Below are 17778 nucleotides of genomic sequence, written 5' to 3' on the forward strand. Positions count from 1 at the left end.
GAGAGAAAGTAACAGCAAGTAGAAACGGTAAGAGAGAGAGAGAGAGAGAGCGAGGGACAGAAAATGGATCGTTTGTCAATGGGTTTTCAGTTTTCACCTGCAAGGTTAAAAACGTCAGAGAGAGAGAGAGCGAGGGACAGAAAATGGATCGTTTGTCAATGGGTTTTCAGTTTTCACCTGCAAGGTTAAAAACGTCAGATGGTGTAAAACATTCGTGGCATTAAACAATACCGTCTGTGGCATTAAAGCCACCCTTGACTAATTCTATCACTTACTTGATCGAACAGTTGTGGGTTTGGTGTCGATTGAAATAATAAACATGGAAACCACATGGCGTTTATAGACATTTCTCGTACAAGAGGACAGTATCTGTTATTAAGACAAACCTCTGGGGGTGTCAGTGAAATTTAATCCTAAAACATAAAACTAACGATAGAAGGCAAATGAGAAATCAATACAAAATTTCCAGGAAGGGGTGTTACTCAAGTACATACAATATGATTCCACCAAAGGACTCCTATACAATCTCTATGTACAAAAAGAATTAGAGGGACAGAAATTATCTCCCCTATCCCAGAACTGACCCTACATAATACCAGAATAACCCATATCCGTGCCACCGAGGAAAAAGCCCCATCGCACTATGTGAATCGACCAAATTCCTTACTTTCGAACTTGCAGTGAAACTAACTATACATTCTGAATCGAAATGATAAAAAATGGGAAGAGAGTGGAACTCGAATTTACTATACGAAATGATAAAAACTGGAGAGAGTGGAACTTGAATTTACTATACAGGTTGAGCACGCATCTTTTCATGAATGTCCAGCACAACATCCCGCAGCTCAGGAAAAACTGAGATGAGTACCAGTTCAAGTATTCCATAAGCAAGCTGCTTCAAACAGACTGTAGACTGAAATTTACACACAACAACGCGCTTTAATGAAGTGAAATCTCAGCACCCTAAATTTCAAGAGAAGGATTAGAGAAGGTTTTGTTTATTGGGTTACCTGAAGGAAGAAATATATATCTTTCGCGCAACGTCTGTATTGCTTATGCCCAATCAAGCTGACTAGCGTAGTTGGAGCTCCATCTGACAAAAGAAAGGAGCAACTTATGTGCCTATTTTTCACAAGAATACAGGAACAGGATGATTAATTTTTTAAGTGGCAAGTGACCCTGAATACTTGCAGATGCTGCCAAAGGTCCTAACGACACATAAGACTGTAAGAGTCTGCAAGAAATCACAGAGCTAACGGCTTTAGAAAGCAATGAAGATTCCTATTTTCACCTTTTTATGTGCATTTCTATTCCAACCTTTTTATATACTTTCGCTAAAACAATATCCCATAAAGGTAGAGTTGATTATGTTACATAGACTCTTCTAAGTAAATGAATTACCTGTGTCGGTCATTGGACACTTGGATACGGTATGGGTTGTATGTCCAGGGTTGTGTGTCCGAAGTGCCTAGTCGCACATTCATGTTTCACCCAACGAATGTAATTGCTAATTTGAGTTTCCTATATTACTAATTTGAAGTGCATATGGAGCTCCCATATCATGCATGAAATCCACTGCGTCAGCTTTGTAAGCACCATATATGCATATTTTTTTAGTGTCCACGTGTCCTGATACATAAAATTAGATGCTAATGACCCTTTGACACATATCTGCATCCGCCAAGTGTACCAGAGTCCATTTAACATAAGAGAGTTAGAAAATCCAACTTTCTGTAACACCAGTCAGGACATACTAACAACCTAGAAGATAAGGTATCTTGCCAAAACCAAAACAAAATGTCAAGTAGGGAATGTGCAGATGATGTTAGTTGCGTATTGATGGCATGCACGAAAATACAAACAAAGATTCTAGAACTGTTAAAAATACACTCATTTCAAAAGAATCAAAACCCAGCGTCTTAAACTGATTCTACGGTAATAGGAAATTTTTTTACACTTTGACTCGGTCAACAAAGACCCAGATCTTATAATAAGACACTAAATAGTAGAAAAAATTTTCTTCAACTTGCTTCCACAAATTACAAAAAGACACTTCTTTTTGCTGCAAGGACGAAGGAGTTAAGCCCACAATGAAGTTACACACAAAAACACGTATATGATTAAACATTGACACATGCCCAGAAGTATAGTAGCAGCAAACATTTACATGCAACCTTGAAACAAATATAAGATCCTTTGCAGAGAATATTAATGACCAAATGGAAAAAGCAAAGAAAAATTTGCCACGACCAAAAAGAGAACAAGGAAAGAGGGAGAAGAAAGAAAACATTACTCACTGAAGATCATTTTCTTGACATCACTAGCTCTACGAGCAGCCTCAAGCCGTTGCTCAAACGACCCTGGTTTAGAGACGTTACTGCTGCGATTTGTAGTTTGGAAAGATCTTTGATTAGGTTGAGGAGCATCATTTTCACTTTGAGTTCTTAGTCGCAGAAAGAATGTGCCATCAGGCCACAGAACCTGAACAACAAAATTCATCATCAGAAAAAACAGAAAACTTCCCATCGACTTTTCTTACTATTTCTGCACTTCCTTCCACTATAACTGCGATAATGGTTCTTGCATAACAGATAAATAAAAATACTTGCCAAACTTAGGGAGTAAAAACTGCAGACATATCTAGACATTAGAATGCAAACTTTGCAAGCTCACGTACATACAAATACTAATTAGCCATGCTCCACCAAAAGCACTCTTCTGTTTAAATAATGCACTATTCTGTTTCAAGAAATATCAACAATACTAGCTACAAGTCTCTCAAAAAAATGAAGTCTCCAACATATATGAGGTAAATTATGAAACTCATATATGCGCACACAAAAGGGAAAAAATTTGTCTAACCCAATTTGTTTGTTTGGCATGAAGAGCTTATTCCATTTTTTAAGTGGTTGTGCTCCAACGTTGTGTCAGTATTGATGAGAAAACTTGCACCACCATCCTAATTATGCTCAAGGTGTAAGCATTAGCCACTTCTATCCTTAGCTGCACCTGAGGTTGAGTGGCTGATTCCTGCCTAACTTTGGAAACAGCACAAATATGGAAGCACAACTAAAAGGTCACAATTAACTTGGGAAGAAACCATAGTATTGCATACATGGCCTTCAACCCTTTTTGAAGCAATTTTATCCATACAAGAATAAAAAAGGAAAAGGAAGAAAATAAAGGAACAACAACAAAGCAACCAGAATAAAACAAGTGAAGGAATCTCGCTTGCTAATGAACTCTTGACAAGCCAAAACTCATCCCAAAGTGCAATCTCTAAATAGACAGCTAAGACTTTTGGGCACCAATTTGTGCAGACCTCGACACTGCCTGTCTATGCCACTAGTGACAGAAATTCTTGAGAGAAAATGTCCATCAAATAGAAAAAGAATAGAACACACTTACCCAACAGATGCACCAGAGATTAAAAACAAAGATACAGCAGATCATAGAAGGTAATTTCTCACATTTTGATATAATCTAGACCTTGGATTACAAAGCTTTCGACCTTGTAACACCATAAATCCGCATAACGAAGACTAGAGAAATGTAAAGTCCTTACATCTTGGACCCATCGAATCCCTAGAGCAATAACATCATCTCTTCGAAGCCACTGGATTTGCCTCAGGAGCCAGTCATCAATTGCGTCTTCCATCATTAACTGCAAGATTTGTTTTGATATCCAGAAAACTTGTCTTCTGCATTGACAATTAAAAGAACAATAAGATAAAGAGGTATATCCACTTTTAGCTTTACAAATTCCAGCATCCAGAGGTTTACAAATATCCCTCGACTCATAACTATCACCAAGGACTCCATTAATGGAGCATAAATGAGATCACAGGTGATAGAAGGCAAATGTCATTCAAATCTGCAACTCTAGTTGTTAGAATCTCATGATTCAGGATTAGCAATTATGTTCCATTCAATTTGGGCCCTATTTGACCTAAACTCCTTGTCCGGATCTCAAATTCTACCAAAATCATGGGTGAATCTCTAGATTCTATGATTGGGATATGATTCACGTGATTTCAAATTCAAATCCACAAAACTCCTTTTCTCCAGTTTTTTCATTCATTGAAAATTAACCTCCCCAAGGCCTTTGACATGAAAAAAAAAAAACCGCCTTTCCCCATTTCAAATGGTGTGGAAGATCATTAATACTCTCTTTAAGGGATGGACAACTCATTTTTCTGTCTCCATTCACAAGAAATAGATGAAGTGTATTCTCAAGAAAAAATGCAACTAATCATGTGAATTCATGAAAATATGGCTCACCTTAGCCAGCCTCTTCTCTTAAGTTGAAATATATTATCAACTAAATTCAACACTGGTATGCTTAAGTTTGGTGGAGTCCACTGCAAAGAAAGAGTCACCAAACAGAAGTTCAGGAAAAACCAAAATGCATAGATTCACGAAATGGTTAAGCAAACCCAAGAACATATTTTCCAATAAAACATGTTGATTTGATACTATCTCCTTCCTTTAATAAACCACACGGCTCAATAACTGATGTACAACAAACATTCTCACAATTGATTTAGGGCACCAATGGAAGTAAGAGACGGTGATAATAGTTGGTTTCCACACACAAAGAAAATAATAATGTGGGTTTCTTTGTTGTTCGAAGCATAGTAAAGATGGTATGAAATAGGAGTTAGTAGCTCTTATGTATGGAAAAGAATAACAGTTTAGAGGTGGTTCTGCACTGTGAAAATTACCCAAGAGTGGTATGCCAAAAAGACGATAGGAGCTGGTGATTTATTTATGCAATTGAATTGGACAATTGATCAAGGTATAGGTTATCAAGCTTAACAATTTATTGTTTTTGGGGTGGAAGGCGTAACAGTGTACGAATTAAAGAAGAATAACCCCACTATCACATGTAGTTTGTAGGTTACAGTTGCCTATGATGATCCAAAGAATCTTCAAAGCTGCAAAACAAACAGTAGATAACTTGCTCTCCTTACAAATAAAATGAGCATCCCATGGTCATACATTAACAACTGATATCTAGAAAACCCCATCTGTAATAAGACTTGGACTCCATTTGTAAATGAAGAGAATTTGACAAAAGCGATATGAAACTACTAAAACCATGATGCATATAACACACCCAAAACTAGATGGGGTTCTCTGTTCTCTCGAAAGTTAGAGGCTTATTCCTACAAACTCCATTCCCGTATAGCCTTTTGTAAATAATGATATGCCTCACCCATTCTAGCATAAAAATAATAACTCAGAACTGATTCCAAAAACCTAGGTTGGCTTGTCACTAGAAAATTTACTCTTATCTAGTCTCTTATCCACTATCCAGGTAATGCTGCTGAATGCACCTCAACTTTCACGAATGAGCTCTAATTACATAAGAAACATCTTATGTGGATTCTCCTTTGAGGTGTTTACTGGAACACTTTGCCTGTGCATCATTATCTAAAACTTAGTGCATACAATTATCTTAGTTCAACAAAGTTAGCAAACATTGACATTTAAACCATGCATACATTTATATTCAAAGCTTGGCATTCCTCAAGTTCAACCAAACAAGTTCACTGATTTCGGAAGAAGTAACTTGGGAAGTGCTGTCATTAAAAAGTTGTTCCCTCCAAGGAAATTATGCAGGAAATAGAGTAAACCCACTTGACAGAAACCTCAACCCCCGATAGTGAATTTGGCAGTATCTCCTACATTTCAAGGTGCCTGATGGCAATCTCATGGGCAATTTGACTATTCAATTACAACACAATTTACCACTTTCTTGTGCTTCTGCATTTAGAACATATACACATAGTTAGATGGTAGACTGTGTATTCAGTAAACTAATAAGAAGAATCCTAACAGAATTTTGGGCTTTGAGATTTCTTTCACCAATAAACATTTAGTCAAGAACGTATCATTTCACAGGTGTCTACATGCGTCTCATGTTCAAGGTGCATTAAGTTATTACACGCCAGAAATGGAATCAATTCATCACACCAATTGATAGGATCAACAGTACTAGATCACTTTTCTCAATCTCTGTCAAAAATATCATTTTTAACAAGGTTACTAAACTCATAAGATAAGTACTTCTCCAGACTGTCCATTAATTGCTGAGATCCTTCACCGTTAGGATTCAATCTAACTTGTTTCTCAAGCAAAAAAAGAAACCCATAACTCTCTAGCAAAATGAATTGGTTCAGTCTTTATCATATCTCGAAACTCGAAAGTAAGTCCAGCTCACTTGGTGTTGGTCCATATAAGGTGTAAAGAGAAGTTGCTATCCTCCTCCTGATACATTCTAATAGAAAAAATAAAAAAGAAGTCTAAAACAGTACACCATACAGATACGGCTGAATACGAATACTTTTCAGATATGAATACTATAAAAAAAGATGACAGTGGTGGTGGTGATAACCCTTTATAACGAAACTTCAGTGGATGAGGAGCAGCACATTACCTATTCACACACTAATAAGCAGCGCAGCAGCATATATGTATGCAGGAAGAAATAAAACTAAGCAAAACATCATCTGAGATAGAGCTTCAAAGATAATCTAAGAATCTTTAAGGTTGAGGGTGATATCAAACAGGAAACAAAAAGCAGTCCTCTGATTGCTTGGTACCTCTGGTAGCACTACAGCCGAATAATCCAGGTGATCAGAGGTGACTGGGAAACCTGCCGGAGGATATCCTCCCAGGCTGAGTGATAGAGGTTCTGTCTCTAAACCATGTTTCTTCTCGGAATTTAAGCTTCTAAATTCGTCACCACGTTTAACCACCCTAGGTGGGAAACTCTTTGAATTCAATTCATTGTCTGAATGCCACCCATTAGCTTGCACACTAGATCCTACTTCCTCATGTCCACGAGTTCCATCTTTATCACCTTCCTCATCAGAAATGCTTTTTGCTGATTCCGTGGTAGTTTGCCACGACAGATGTCTGCTAATCTCGTCAGCATTCCAGGATAAGTTCCTGCCCGAAGTTTCAGGAGAGGCTTCATGAAGAGAGGAAGATGAACCAGCGACTTTCCGCATTAAGCCATCGGAAACCCCTTTGAACTGGCGCACGATATCATCCACAGCATCATCCACACTTACTTTTGATTCCAACAAAAGAATGGGTGACCAAAATGAATAATGTCATTATTGTCATCGTTTAACAAAAATAAAGTAGAAAATGAAAATCAATCAGCCAAGGAATGTAACAGAAAGAGAATTAGCATAATGACAGATAGGAAGATCCTGTATCTCCAGAAAAGGAGAGTGTGTACACATGAAACTCATCACTAAAATGGCGCTTTGAAGCAATTTGACTATGGATTATTTGTTCGTGTTCCAGTGAACTCCAAACTGGTAAACAAAGATGTAGTTCATCAGCAACATTTCTGAGCCGAAGTGAAACATAAACCAAAAGTCATCTAGCCAACTAAACGTCTTTTAAGTTCAAGCAATAGACTGGACCAAGGATCAAAATTTCCTTGAATTGTTTCAGAAAGCATAAAAACGAAACCATTCCAAGGACGTAACACAAATGTTTCAGAAGAGACAAGAAACTATATAATGCAAGAAGTGTTAACCAACATAAACTAGTTTATGATCAAACATATACACATACAGATGATTCTTGAATTCGCAAAAAGAAAAAAGTAAAAAATAAAAAAGTTCTATGGAACAAGTATTTGGAAACCAAAAATGTTCTGGCTGCTTTAACAAAACAAAGGGCAAATTATAGTTACCCCCCTCTAACTAACCCTCGCGTACACTTACCCCCCTCTAACTTTTTTTTTTGGCACTTAACCCCCTCAAACTAACTGAAATTCAAACAGTCATAACTTCTTCGTCCAAAATCGAAAATATGCAAATTATATATCGATTTCAAGGTCTTGAAGTCAGCTTTCTAATGACACCAAAATCACATCACGATTCAAAGCACATAGAAAGTTATGATCAAAACGGTCTTTCTGTCTACCAGCCCTTACTCTTTTGATCATAACTTTCTGTGTGCTTTGAATCGTGATGTGATTTTGGTGTCATTAGAAAGCTGACTTCAAGACCTCGAAATCGATATATAATATGCATATTTTCGATTTTGGACGAAGAAGTTATGACCGTTTGAAGTTATGACCGTTTGAATTTCAGTTAGTTTGAGGGGGTTAAGTGCCAAAAAAAAAAGTTAGAGGGGGGTAAGTGTACGCGAGGGTTAGTTAGAGGGGGGTAACTATAATTTGCCCCAAAACAAATGGAAACTTCGCTTACGGCACAAGACAGAAAATACATGATCCGCAACTTATGAATACAAAATTCTGAGCCTACCACCTACTCTGATTTCATATGAACTAGAAGTCTAGAAGTGATTAAAAATAGGTATTATGCATTCATTACATGACACCACAACCAAACAGATACAATCCAAAAATATCAGAATCTAGGATAACAATTCAACAGTAAGAAAAGCTGCATACCTGCCAGGCTTCGCATTACTGAGGAAGATTTTCCGAAAGAGTAATTCTTCATCACAAAGAAAACAACTATTAGACTTGAACGTTCAACTATGAAGGCAAAATTACACTTCCTGATAAAACAAAATTTCAAGAAATGCAAACCTTTGATGAAACACTCAAGAAGTCCCACACTTCATGTTGTTCAGCTACATTAGCTATTGACAGGAGATCCTGGGAAATACAGCAAAAACGGTATGACAACAAAATGGAGAGGAACATTTATAACAATCTGGAGAAGAGGGAGGACTATACTTGGAGATATTTGTCAAGTTGAATACAGCGCTGATGAACAAAAGCATCTTCTGTGCTTGAGGAAAATATCCTCTTGGGAGGCAAATGTAAAGTATAGTTAGGAATGTCCTTAAGGTGACGATGTAATCTCTCAAAATTCCTATATCTGCTGACGAAATTCATAAATCAATAAGAAAAAGAAAAAGGAGATGCAGAAGAACATAATGATAAATCGATGATGAAGACAAAAAAAAGAGAGGTAAATCACACTGACCACCCCTAGGTTTCTGAAAATTACAGCAGCACTCTTTACTCATTAGCTTAGAGAAACTGCACTTACCTCACCCACACCAACAATGAACATATCAGACACAACAAAACTTCCGAAATTAGGATCTTTCCCATAGATGTATTGCCACTGATGTAAAGTACACATTAACATTCTTTCTGAAATATAGAAACTACTTAGCTGCCTATTCTCTCTCTCTCTCTCTCTCTCTCTCCCTCTCTCTCTCTCTCCCTCCCCCCCCTCTCTCTCTCCCTCTCTCTCTCTCTCTACCGTACCCCTTCCTCATACCCAGTGTTCTAAAACTCGGTGAGTACTCGGCGAGTACTCGGTGCCTAGCCGAGTAGAGTTAGGACTACTCGGTGAGAATTACTCGGCCAAGCGATTACTCGGCATTACTCGGTGAGTACCCGGCGAGTACCGATTACTCGGTAAAACGAGATTACTCGGAAGTGGGGAGAAAATCGAAAAAAAACTGAAAAATGGGGTAAAATGCATAATATGTTAAATTTGAAGGGTCGTTAGTGTAATTTCAGTATAGTTTTATACTTACCCTAATCGTGAACACACTAATCAAGCTATTGCTGCTGTTCGAAGCGGCTACTGCTGTTCCAACGTTGAACTTTGTAATTGACTATTAATTTCGTACTTGGTTTCATTTGGTTTGAACGTTAAACTTTGCAATGGACTAGTAATTTTGTACTTAGTTTCATTTGGTTTGAACTATGAACATTGAACTTCTCATTATGCATTATGAATATCATTTGGGGAACATATAAAATAAAAAATCCAAGTAATTTCTACTCGCCGAGTAATCACCGAGTAATCGCTGAATACTCAGCCTACAAGGTACAAGGTGGCCGGCCGAGCGAGAACCGAGTACCGAGTTTTAGAACATTGCTCATACCTATACCTACCAATGCCACTGCCATAACAACTCAATTCCCAAGTCCAGTTTCAGTATCATCATTACAGACCAGTCTACAACCCCCTTGTACTACCCGCCACCCTTCATTTCTGTTACCAGTTACCCATACCAGTGCTGTTGTTACCACATCAATTCCACCACCACCAATTAACAATGCCGATTAGGTCCTGCTTGTTTTCATAGTTGGCAGTCATGACTTCCAGTTTCAACTTTCGCAGTTCAGGACGTGACTAGACAAATCAGGGTCACAGCAATTGACACTTCCTTTCACATGGTGAGATCCAGCAACCAGGGAGGTTTACATAAGAGGGTTTCCTGTTGAGCAGAGAGAGAGAGAGAGTGGAGAGTGGGCGTTCTTTGTGCTGGATGCAATGGTGGTGGGTGGCCAATGAAAAGAGTTCGGAGTTTTTTGGGAGAGACAGAGAGAGGCCATGGTATGGGCGGTGATAGCGTGGCAGGAGTCGATGGTTGTGGGGAGAAGATGTGTGAGAGAGAGGATAGGTAGTGATGTAACAGTGGGGAAGGCTATGCACCTATGCTAGAGGATGGTAGTGTGAGGGGGAGAGGCGTCTAATGGTTAGGAGCTGGGGCATGGGGCTCGGGCTTTGTCATGTTAGAGACGGCTCAGGGAAGAGAAGAGTGAGAATGAGAGACCTTGAGAAGAAAGAAGAAGAGGGTGTTCTGTGGTTTCAATAGTTTTGTAACAGTCGGTATTTACTTTAGCAACAGGGTTATTTGTTCTGTAGGAATCAGGGTAGGTAACTTATTTGACATCAGTGCATTCTATTCAGTTGTTCAGCTGACTAGCGGCACAGAGGGAAATGTTTATGTGACTATAACCTCAAGGGACTGAAGGGACCACGGTGTAAACATGAGGGACCAGGTGTAATTTACCTAATAGTCAGGGTTGGTCAACTGAAAAACATCCAAGAAAGGACCAACAATGATAACAAAAAAACTTGAATTACTGTAGATGAATAAAGGATTAAAGTAACTTTATCAGCACGAGGATCAATGAAGAAACACAAGCAAGGATAAGCCTAGAATTTCTTTATAACATAGAGATAAAAACAAGACCTTCTTTTCACAAACCAAGTGTTTTTATCTGCATCTGTCACTGCAATTGAATAAACCGCAAATGAGTTTGACCCCAGTTTCTCAAAGTATGCTCCTATAACCTGTACACAGTATTAGGATGCATCAGAAGCTGGTGATGAGGCACAAGTAAAAGACATCAACCTAAATTTAAGGCAACTGTAACCACCACAGATTAGATAGGCATGAATGAAAATTGCTCTTCAACACCTGTATATATATTATTCAATTTACAGACCACGCCAAATTACATGTACACCTCACGAAGGAAAAGGGAGAGAGGACAGGAGGGGAGTTTACCCGGCTCCTAAGCTTGGAAGTGTGGCTTCCTTCACTACGGAACACCATATCTGAAGCACTCTTAATAGCACGCACATCATTATGCTTGTCAAAATCAGAGCTATAGAACTCGGAAATAATGGGTCCGCTACCCTCACTTGTGATTGAATTTCCCATGTTAGGTTCTTTAAGGGCAGAAGTGCTATTTGATCTCTTAAGCACGCACTTAATCCCACTAGTAATATTAGAAGCAGTACCCTCCAATCCATCAACAAGAGATGCTCCGCCAACAGAATGATGCTTGCTCAGTCCATGAGATATATGCATCAGATTGTTGTTACCTTCAGTTAGTCGAGTCTCTGTACTTGATCTTGGTGGTAACTTCACCAGAGCTTTATCTTCTGTTGCAGGAGAAACTTCAAGCCTGTGATTTGAAATCTCGTTACCCGAACTTTTTGTACGTTTCGCATTATTTAGTCCTGAACCCTTTGAAACAGGAGCCTGAATCCCTCCTGCACTCTTCTGAACTTTCTTTCTATAATTTCTACCCCTGGCCCACATATTTTCGAGATTTTCAGGCATTAGAACCTCTGTTCTTCTCTGGGTAGCTGCCTCTATTACTCGCGCCCAATCAGTGGGCCGTGGTTGCATGGTTTCCTCACCATGTATATTAGAATCCAAATTTTCCGAAGCATCCAGGGAAATCCCTTTCAGATTGCCAGCTCCTGGCATCGCCAGATTGGTCCCTTGATAGTAGGAAGATGCATTTCTCCTCGAAGAAAATTCATTTGGTACGATCTCTGCAGCAACAGAATGATCACTGTTATGATCCCCCGCATTAGGTGGCTGGTCATCACCTGCCGCGTTACTCCCATCATCCTTAATAGCAAGGAAAATATACTCGATCAATTCATTAATGTACCTGGAAACAAGTAAATGTCCAATCAACATGGTACTAGTTCTACTTGAGCTGAAAAGGTCATAACTAGTGTACTTTACACCACTCATTAATTAGTGTACTTTTCTACTCGATCAACTCAAAGCTTAAGCTATTAGAAAATGGGGACAAAAATATATTATGAAGCTATTCAACAACCTCCCTCACATGCGATCTCGTCTTGAGCATGAAAATGCAAACATTCATACAAATGGAAAGGGGAGATGCATAATACAAATGGAGAACAAATGCAATCAGAGAAACTTGAATGCAAGACCTCCAGAATCAAAGATCTGATACCATGTTGGATCATCAATTCTTCCAAAAGCTTAAAATCTTAGAAAATGAGCGCAACAATTAGTCCGAAAACACATAACTCTGAAAACACTGGTTGCACGAGATTTGCCATTCATTCAGCCTTAGAGGCAATTCAATATGTGAAAATGAAATTCTACTTGTGCAAGGTTCAAGTAAAATTATCCATAAGTCTCCAAAACACCAAACAATAGGGTACCAGGTGAATTTATTCCTATCAGGACAAATATGTGGGGGAGGGGGGCTATTTATGCAGCCTCTCCGTCTGTGGAAAGGGCAGTCCCCATATCAAAAAACAAGATTTTTGCAAATGCTATTGTAGAGATAAGAGGAATACAGAACAGTACTGCATTTAAGAGTCCAGTTCGTGGAAAGAATGTCGATGAAGCTTTTTCAGCTGTGAAAATAAGCCTTGTTCTGATATTGAATGTCACAAAATACTGTTTAAGTCTTCAAGAATCCAATGTGAAAGAACAGGACTCTTGAAGAAGACCTCTCGGCTCCCTGTTTCCAACATGTATGATACTGTCATGAAGCCCATTACTGAGTTACAGAGTAAAATCCGTATGGGAAGTACATTTGGACACGACTAGTACCTTCTAAAAGTATCCCAGCCACAAAGTCGCTCAGCAACCTTCCCCGTTAATTCTATTTTGTTTGTAAACTTAAATTGCATTCAATAATGATGACTTCATCATAAAGAGAACCATATTGACTTCACGGGAGCAACCTATGTGTCCTATGCAAATATAAAATGTTCAATGCATAAACTCTGAAGCAATGATAACTCAGAATGTTTATTATTTTTCTTTTGTCATGCTAATTATTTTACACCTTAAACCTTTGAAAGCAATAAACATTCAGATTTCAGCAAACTCAGTTAAAAGGCTAAATGAGAATGAAATTTATGCTAACTCACATTGGGCTTGCAAAATTCATTATAGGTTGCATCACCACGCAAGTTACGAGCTCTCGGGCAATGCATCGCACCAGTGGACATTGAGCTTCTCTAGGTCTTAGCACTACAGCTAACAACCCACCTACAATACGCTGAAGAACCTGCAACAAGCGAAAGCATCATATATTCATATTGCATGCCAATAGCCTAATCAATGAGCTGGAAAGATTTTCGTCAGGACACTCCACTCACACCTTGTACTCACACTCTGGAGATATTAATGCAGGGTGAAGCTCCTTGGAAACCGTAAGATGGTGTTTCAAGCGTTCATCCCTTTCTTCTGATGACAGTGTTCCCATGACCTCCACCCCTATAGCAGCTTGGTTTCTTCTAAAAAGATCTAGGTGATCCCCTACCAAGTCAACTACATCCCTGTTACAATGGCAAACAAATGCTTCCATTTTTACTTCATGACAATGTGCAATGCTATGGACACTTCTGGGAAACGATTAACAGAATTATAGCAACTCAGCTGAAAAATACCTTGTCAACAAGTCAACTAAGTTTGTCTCTTTGACCCTTCCTGATATTTCAGCAAGAACATCCATGATTATCCCACGCATGAGTTCAGGGGCCTCCTTATCTGGTGTAATATCTGAATACCATAAATCTGTAACAAAATCTTGCAAGAGTTTGTTGACAAACTCCTCCATTGAAGCCTCTACAACAGGGGAGTCAATTTTTTTCTTCCATTTTGGTGGGGGCGGCAACGTTGAAAGCCGAGAATCATTCACCGAGAGCTGCTTCTTCTCTAAGATTGATAAGTATGTTTGCTGACGAATTTTTCGCACTTTCCAATGGAACTCCACCTCGTTAAAAAGAATCCGCAATACAGAAACAAATAGTATTGATATAGGAATATTCATCCACATTGATTTACTCGTATCTACAAGGAACCAACAAAAGTTTAGATACACAATGCTGCACAAAGGTCAAACAAAATGATAGAGGCAAGATTTTCAGAATTAATTACCGCCGCACTAAGAAAAATCAAAAACTATCAGAAAGAAGAGAAAATCAGTAAATCAACAATTGAAAACACATTTCATAACAGTTGTAAGCAGATAGAATGATTTATCCTCTCACCTACATGTTTGGAAGATATGACAAGCAAAGTGATGCAGTCCATAATAAATGCAATGGGCAGTTTGCGAAATTCAAAGTCATGAGTTGATGGGTTTTCCCTAGGTTGATGTATTATCCTGCTAAGTACATGCATTTGCACTTAGATATATTTAATCGCAAGTTTCTACTCACTAAATGCAACTAATAGGCTTCTTTATCACTTTGACGCCCTAGTGATTACGCAATGTATCCAATTATCCATTCATTACTAGGTTCATTCATCTCATGATAGATCCACTGAATGAAACACGTGTTAGGAAGCCTATAATTGATGTAACTGCAAGACTATGAGGAATGGATGAATGAAACTATCAAAATTCCTGCAGCTTTGAGCTTCAAGATTCTGTGATGCAATCCTCTTTCTTTGGTGTGATGCCTAAGGTTTTCTAGGTGTGAGGCCCCCAAGCATTCCCATTTCTTTTAGTTTGATCATCCTTAACCCTATTTCAAGTCTGTCCTACATCACAAACAAATCAGAAGCGCTGAATTTTCATTGAATATATGTGATACGAGAAAACAATGACTCCACTAAAATAAGGGTGAAAATAAGTTTCACCATTTTTTGTAACTACCACACCTCCGATCTAATTCACTGATATAAACCCTGGACCAATACAAGAATTGAATATTCGAAACCTTATTGAGGCGTTAATTATCATCGCCTCGTATCAAAATACAATCAGCTTCTTGGTCTAGACACCTACATTTGGATGATATCACATGCAAATGTATCTAAGAACTTCAAAATGAAAACCTATTTGAGTTTAATTTAATACTGGTTTACATCATATGCAAATTCAACAGTTTCTTGGTCTAGACACCTACGTTTTGGGTGGTATTACAAGCAACAAAACTAGTTGTTCTGAGCTTCCATCGGTTATGCGGGATAAGATGAAAGAATGAACTGTGCTAAACAAAGCACACAATTCAAGTACAAGTTGTACAACACTTACATGAGATCACATTCTACACAAACAACACTAGACCAAGACAACAACTGAAAATTCATTTTTTCTTTTGATAACTTAGGAGCCGGCCAGCTCACACGCATATATCAACTAATAGTGGGACCTATCCCACCGTCCACTAGCCGGACTTAATTAAAACTGCGGCGAACCCCTGCATAGATTGGCCCCAAAGGAGTCGATAGCACCACTGGCAGAGCCACTAGAGGCCCACCGGGGGCATGTGCCCCCATTGGATTTTCCCCCCTTAGTTTTAGTTTTACTTGAATCAAATAGTTTACCACATCACACATATCAAGTATATTTTGTTCAAGTACTCATAAATAGGGTGAACATTATCTATTTTATTTAGGATCCATACTAGGTCTCACTTCAATAGTGAGAGACATTTTTTAACGTCTTAACCTTTTAATCATTTATGTAAAAAAATAATCTCAGCTAGATATCCATAAGTGCTTAGTTAACGATCTAATTTGGGTTTAATTATGAACCAAAAATTTAAAGCAAGACACATGTTATTCGATAAAATACTTATTTAAATACGAATGCTTGCTTGAATCGTTATAAAACCATGCCCCACAAAATTATCAAAGTAAAATTCTGGCACGAACTTTACGAAAAGTTAGTAATGTTCAACCAGTATACTTGCCCAAAAAAAAATGTCCACCCAGTATGGACAGTGAGTAATGTTCACCCATTGTTTAGGTGGGTGAACAAAATAGTACGCCAAAACTCAAAAACTCCCCCTCCTTTCTCATGATGTAACACGCAAGACACCGTCGCATCACCAAAAACCATCAAGTCCTAGGTCAATGGGACGTTATCTGAGGTTGGTTCTCAAGGAAATTTTAGTTTCATAGACCATAGTGCCCCACTAATGCATATTCCTGGCTATGCGATAGAACCCGGGAGGTTTCTGGGACTTTAGGAGACAACAATTGACAATTCAAACCTTAATTGGGGAAGTTTCACGTGACAAAAGGCTAACTTTGACAGTTTCTTGTCCCCAAACAAACAAACCATGCTCAATTCTAACAGAAGTTAAGTAAAAAAAAAAACCCACATCCAAAAGAAATAAAGCAAATTCCTTTGGTATTCAGAAAGCTTGGAGCTGAATCGAAACTTTAAGAAAACTTACGTGTTAAGAAGTAACACACGGCGAAGACGCATAGTGCCCAATAAACGGTCCGAAGCTTGAATTCTTCGATCAGATCCTGTACCGTCTCCATTGCCTTCATCTTTTTCTCAAATTCTCCGCCGACAGAACACGACCGATCCCGAACGCCTGTTACGAGAAAACATAATCGATCGGGGAACCGTTTTGGAAGGAATCTTGTGGGCGTGTTCCAATTTAGTATTCTCCAGAGTACATATTTTTGCTGTTCCTTTGTGTTTGTCTCGTCAGCTGGACCAGAGAGAGAGAGAGAGAGAGAGAGAGAGAGAAAACTTGCGATAAAAGGTGAAATCGTCGTTATTCTCATGTGCAGAGCCGTTGATTTTTTTGATAAGCTGGACCGGGCCAATTTATGCCTTCTTCTCTCCCATTTTTAAAAAGAATTTTTCAAATTTTTTTTCTTAAATTCCTCTTAAATTTTTCATACTTTTAATATTTCTTTTTATATCTCTTTTCGTTTATTACTCCTACTAATTTTAAAAAAAATTTCAAAACACAAACCAAAAAAAGCATTACGCTACACGTACGAGATCCTGAGATTTAACAATAGAATAGAAGTGTGTCCCCAAAGAGAAAAACTCCTCTGTGATTACCTCGTAAATAAAGTTTACAGCGCTTAATCACGTGCGTCCGAAAATATTTTGGATAGTTTGGATTTTAAAAGAATTTATTCGCGAGTGTTTTTAAATTTCGGACTATTGATTACCGAAACAAACAGCTGAAATTGCATGAAACTGTGAATAAGTTTTTCTCGTCTCTAAAAGGAGAACTCAAATCTTTTGTTCCAAATTTGTTCTTGTATATCTGTTCTCACACAATTTCTGCCGCATAATGGCATAAAAGACTCTTCAAGCGAATAGCTATTGGTAGGGTTAATAGAATACCGACTTTTATACTTTAAGTAGGTGTTTAGTTAAAATTTATTAAAATTTAGATGTCTATAAAACATAGGTCGAAGTTTTTAAGATATTTTGAAAATTATCAATGCCAAATTAGCTCT

General features: G+C 38.2%; 1 protein-coding gene across 1 annotated transcript; it reads right to left on the reverse strand.

The window, feature by feature from the left end:
- Positions 1–346: 346 nt before the first annotated feature.
- Positions 347–17097, reverse strand: LOC131325666 (uncharacterized). Its single transcript, XM_058358030.1, has 15 exons — positions 16743–17097; positions 13998–14400; positions 13709–13886; positions 13476–13615; positions 11326–12226; positions 11008–11108; positions 8738–8882; positions 8588–8656; positions 8447–8492; positions 6609–7081; positions 4282–4361; positions 3566–3701; positions 2298–2481; positions 1011–1093; positions 347–913 (listed from the first exon to the last, which is right to left on the reverse strand). Exons 1-15 carry the CDS (start codon positions 17083–17085, stop codon positions 791–793), a joined length of 3405 nt encoding a protein of 1134 aa, XP_058214013.1. The 5' UTR covers positions 17086–17097; the 3' UTR covers positions 347–790.
- Positions 17098–17778: the final 681 nt, after the last annotated feature.

The sequence above is a fragment of the Rhododendron vialii genome, chromosome 5a, assembly GCF_030253575.1.
Source record: "Rhododendron vialii isolate Sample 1 chromosome 5a, ASM3025357v1".
In the NCBI taxonomy this organism is placed as follows: domain Eukaryota; kingdom Viridiplantae; phylum Streptophyta; class Magnoliopsida; order Ericales; family Ericaceae; genus Rhododendron; species Rhododendron vialii.

Excerpts from the sequence above, each read along its gene's own strand:
- LOC131325666 (XM_058358030.1), bottom strand. The coding sequence starts at position 17,085 with ATGAGAATAACGACGATTTCACCTTTTATCGCAAGTTTTCTCTCTCTC. Across the intron at positions 13,616-13,708 it reads CTCCAGAGTGTGAGTACAAG|GTTCTTCAGCGTATTGTAGG; the intron begins GTGTGAGTGGAG and ends CGCTTGTTGCAG. Across the intron at positions 8,883-11,007 it reads ACTTGGTTTGTGAAAAGAAG|ATATAGGAATTTTGAGAGAT; the intron begins GTCTTGTTTTTA and ends TTTCGTCAGCAG.